This window comes from Octopus bimaculoides, chromosome 11 (assembly GCF_001194135.2).
Source record: "Octopus bimaculoides isolate UCB-OBI-ISO-001 chromosome 11, ASM119413v2, whole genome shotgun sequence".
Lineage (NCBI taxonomy): Eukaryota > Metazoa > Mollusca > Cephalopoda > Octopoda > Octopodidae > Octopus > Octopus bimaculoides.
This window is the reverse complement of record NC_068991.1, coordinates 56048329-56053585: the sequence shown is the minus strand read 5'-3', so window position 1 is coordinate 56053585 and position 5257 is coordinate 56048329. Positions and strand designations below refer to the sequence as shown.

At 33.0% G+C, this 5257-nt stretch overlaps 1 protein-coding gene across 8 annotated transcripts in view; it reads right to left on the bottom strand.

The window, feature by feature from the left end:
• Window positions 1–5257, bottom strand: part of LOC106876994 (rho family-interacting cell polarization regulator 2) — a 195091-nt gene that overhangs the window by 21449 nt on the left and 168385 nt on the right. For all 8 annotated transcript variants that reach the window (XM_052971867.1, XM_052971869.1, XM_052971868.1 and 5 more), the window contains 2 exons: window positions 3159–3277; window positions 2441–2657 (listed from right to left, as the gene is read on the bottom strand). In XM_052971867.1, coding sequence (XP_052827827.1) covers window positions 2441–2657; window positions 3159–3277 — 336 coding nt within the window. The remainder of the gene's footprint in view (window positions 1–2440; window positions 2658–3158; window positions 3278–5257) is intronic.

Here is a 5257-nt window from a genome sequence, read left to right as displayed (position 1 = left end):
AGGCGGTATATATATATATATATATATATATATATATATATGTCTGTACGTATTGTCGTCGTCGTTTAACGTCCGCTTTCCATGCTAGCATGGGTTGGACGATTTGACTGAGGACTGGTGAAACCAGATGGCTACACCAGGCTCCAATCTGATTTGGCAGTGTTTCTACAGCTGGATGCCCTGTTATATATTATTACACCTGATCCCTAGTTTTTCTCTCAGCTCATTTGTACTCTAGCATTTATGCATATTAGCATTACACATCCATCAGAGTACACTTGCCTTGTTTCTTTCTAGTTTTCAAAAGTCTTATAAATTCAAGGCCCGTGTCACACTACCATGCACTATCACAGTTCTAACGCTAGTATCATACCCTTCATTCCGACAGAAAAGACTATTGTTGCTAACAAAGATATCAGCTCCGTGAAATTTTTCCAACTTGCTCTTACCTTGGCTACTATACTTTTTCAACAACTTTTCTCATATAAGGGGATTAACTAATAGAACTGTCATCCCAGTACGTTTGCCAACCCTCAATACATAAGACTGAAGGGAGAAACAAATACACATCAACTCTATGGATACACATGCAGATGAAAACTGGATTTTTAAAAAATTCTGCTCAAAAAATTTTCCTTGAAAATGTTCATAAGAAGTTTTAAATGCACTATTTTATTTCATCTATTCATTAACACTAGATTCTTAGGCATAATTCCACAGAAAAATCTAGACACATTCAAAGGAAATAATATATTTTTTGTACTGATATATTAACTGAACTCAGGAACATTCTCTGTAAGCAAATTTCTATCTAATTACAGAAAGAGATTATAAAATAAGTTGGATGATAAAGGGTAACATTTCTGAAATGTAATTAATAATTATTATTATTATTATCAAAACGTCATTAAAAGGGCAGATGTTATGTTCATTTTTATCATGAGTTCAATTCCAACAATGTCAACCTTGTTCTTTTCTTCTGTGGGCAAAATAAACAAATGCAAGCCTTGTAACAGAGTTGATTAATAAAATCAATTATATCTCCTTAAAATTGTTGGTTATATTAATATAAGAAGTTATTATTCATATTATTATCTTCAACAACAATGGTTTATATAAATAGTAATTAAGCTAGAATATATTCACCAACTTTAGTCAAAACAATGACAAGAACAATGAAGCTATGTTCACTGGTCATTACAGCAGATGTGAGAAATACAAAAGAACAACCATTGATTAACTTAAGTGAAATACCTTGACCCAATAACTGTGGTTACCATAACATCACAAAATGGTATGATAACTATCAGGTGCAACATTGGTAAACAGACAAATACTGAATAACACAGAGGCCATTAAGACTAATTATCAACTTAGATTAACATACAACAATTAAGCAACTGTTTACATTGCAAATATTGTTACAAAATAGTTCACAAGTAAAATTTTATGTATTATCATTCAATGAAATACAAATTCAAAAAGAGAAAAGAACATAAATTTATATTTATTAATGTAGGTTTCCAAATATCTGTAATTTTAATGACAGAGTCAATTACAAAACTCTGGTGAACCAACTCAATAATTTGACTGAAATTCTTAACTGCAACAATTCTACTTGCAAATACTCTAGAGAAACATGAAAGTCACACTATTTAACTCTCCTTCCTTTACCAAATAAATCGGAAGCACTTTGCCTATGTCAGAAAACAAATTTTACAAGCTTAACATTGCTGGATTAATTGATGTATGCTGACATAAAAAATTATTTACATATAGTTTTAATATTTTCCAATAAGAGAGAGAGAGAGAGAGAGAGAGAGAGAGAGAGAGAGAGAGAGAGAGCGTGTGAGAGTGAAATGGAAGTGGATGTATGTGTATAAATTCTTTGTTGAAAAGTGAGTCATTGAATATAAAACAGGAAATAAATTAAAAAATATTGAACTAATTGTCTAAGGTTTCATTTGACCTACAAACTTGAAGTCTACTTAAAATAAAATTGATGAAATTTCTGAGTACACTTAAGTTTTAGTGCATACATACATGTGCATAAACACAGATAAATGCACAAAGAGAGACAAACACAGCCTAAACACCACCCCAAAAACAACAACAACAACAGATTAATCAAATATAAATTATTTTGTATTTCATAAATAAGTTGATGGAATTATTTTGAAATTTTCCTTCAAAGATTAAATATTTCTGTTTCTATACACCATTACACACAACACAAAGGAATATAGGCTGAGTAGCTCAGCCTTTGAGCTACCCATTACCACATCTAAGTACTAAGAAAATATGTAATAACTAAGATCACAAGTTACTAGTGAAGACATGTTACACAAGATTAGCTCAAACAGTTTATGTGAACAAGTAAATTTTATGTAACCACCCACCATAGGTTATGAAGAAAAAAAACAAGCTGATGTAAACTGACCTCAATTAATTTGTTACAGTAATTAAGATGGAAGATAAGAGCTTGGTCCACATGTTCATTGCCTGAACTTGGAGGAAGTGGACTGGAATTTGTGCTTGAACTCAGTTGGGTGTCTTCACATAATCTCTTAGCTAAAGATTCGATTCCAGAATCTGTTGTTTTGGCAGTAGATTCTGGACTGGTTAGAATGTGATCTAGGCTTGATCTTCTGCTCTCACTAAAATGATAAAGAAACAAAAAAAATTCATCAAAATAACAACTTAATAACAATACTGGACATTATAGTAATTCACATTATCTCCATAATGGTCAATGAGAGAAATTGTAACCTATTTAGTTGAGAGGTAAAAGATTTCTCAAGGAAATGTGATAGATTTGTATCCTACTAATAACTCAACATCCTATCTAATTAATGACTTATTATGTATAATTTTAACCAGTATTATACATAGTGTAATAACAAAGTCATAACTGCACTCAATTAGTCACAAGAAAAACAAGCATTACATTTCTAAATAACACATAAAATTGATATGAAATCTAAATATTTATATATAGGTGCATGCACACAAATGTAGATATGTATATGCATGGGTATAAATATGAGTGAGTGTGTGCAAACTTTTAAAAATATGTAAATGCATGAGAGTGTCAAATATATTTGCACTTCAATAAACAAGCAACAACAATATAAATTAAAAAAAAAAAGCAAACTAACCTAGGTGAGCTATCTACATCATCAACAATGTCCTCTGTATTGAGAAAGTCAAAAGCTTCCAAGGCATGTTCAATTGAGACACTTATATTAGAAGAACAAGAACTAGATCTGGAATGCTTCTGCAAAGAGGAAATGATCATTATAAGCTTAATTAATAAACAGAACCTCCAATTTAAAAGTAACACAAAAAGCAACAAATCACAGCAAAAATATATACAAATATCCTAAAAATCTGTTTGATACAACCTGTAACATTTCAGGTTTTTTCTTCTTCTTGTATGTGTGTGTGTGTGTGTGTGTGTGTGTGTGTGTGTGTGTGTGTGTGTGTGTGTGTGTGTGTGTGTGTATGTGTGTGTGTATGTTTTGTGGAGAAGCAGAAATGACAGTGAAAGCCCAGCAGTGTTTAGATATGTCTCCTTATGTTCTAAGTTCAAGTCTTTTGTTTTTTAACATTTTATCTTTTGCTTGTTGAGTTTGCAAGGAGAGACAGAGCCCTTGACCCTAACAGAACCTCTGACACCATTGAGATTGATCCGGTTTAATGTTCTGCTAGAACTGCTGCAGGTCAATATTTGAAGGAAATACATAAGCAGGAAGAAGATTCCAGATGGACAATGTTCTGGAGAATTAAGGATTTGGCATAACAGTCAATGCAGGGAAAAGGGGTGAGGTTGGACACACTAACAGTAAAAAAAGGTAGAGCGATGAGTGGATTGGGAGGTGTATGAACAGTGGTCGGTACAAGACCAGCCAGCCCTAAAGGGCAGAAGTAATCATAATAGTAAAGAGAAAAAACAGCAAGGGGTGACAGCGTGTATGTGGTTTAGAGTAGTTTCTGAGAAATTAGACACACAAAGGGTCACAGGCAGAGAAAGATGAGTGAGCCTGCAACAAGTGAGCTCTGATAGAATAATTATACAGTGCTTCAATGTGAATCTTATTTGAGCTTTATAGAAGGTTAGCAACCAATCAAGGTTAAAGTATTTTCTGTCACTAAAAAGGTATCTTAGTTCTTTGTAAAGCAGTCTTAGCAATAATTCTGTTAGTGATGAAGTGTCAATCAGCTCACTGATCTTTTCTGGTGGGCAATGCAGTATATTAGAGCATATAGCAGTGGCACTGATCAAAATTTGAGAACTCTACAACAGAGTACTGCTCCAAATAATGAAACAACACTCCACTGTGGGCCTTGCATAAATCTTGTTGAACATCAGTAGTTGTAGGGGCTGAATTATCTTCTGGACCAAAAGGGAAGAGTTACTCTTCAGGATGCATCACAGCTACACTAAGAATATCCTTTCTCCAAGAGAGATCCTCAATGAGATATAGATCTTTTTCCTTACAAATCTCTATCCTCGTGCCAAACTTAGAAATCATTATTTGCTTTACAATGAGGTAAGAAACTAAGGGTGGGAGTATCAACATACAACATGGACAGCTGTATAACTGTTTCAAGAAGGTGTCTCCTTATATGATTGCCACTTCCTCATTCCTGAGATTTTCATAAAGAACCAATCAAGTATTGGATACTAATCTCCTTCTGAAAACTCAAATTAGATCCCCCAGAGTTTCTCAGTTCATATTCAGATAACATAAACAGTATTTTAATGGTATTGTAATTCAGGTCAGGTTTTAGCTGCTACTGTTACCATATAACCCAGTACAACTTGCCTCATTAAACCACTCTCTGCATTTCATGGTTGAAAATCTGTCAAAGAGCAAAAGATTCACTTACAGAGAAGCTAATAGCTCAACTCAACATACCAGATTAATCAGGATCCAAGATCACCAAGAAAGACAGGGGGCTGAGGTTGTGTCTTTTACTGTGCACCTATGACCACAGCCTTAGACTATGGAATTTTGCAAGGTAGCAGATCATTGATAATAAATTAAAGAAGTATTAACTCTAAATTGCTTTATATTTGAAGTTTATATTCTGAAGTTTATATATATGAAGTTTATGTTCTGTCAAAGTGTTCACTGTGAATTATTAATTGAATACTGAAATAAAGGATATAAAGTTGAATCTTTGAAATATGAAATTGCAGTTCTTAGAAAGATTAACTAAAAGCCATGATAAATAATGATTTCTTTTTCAA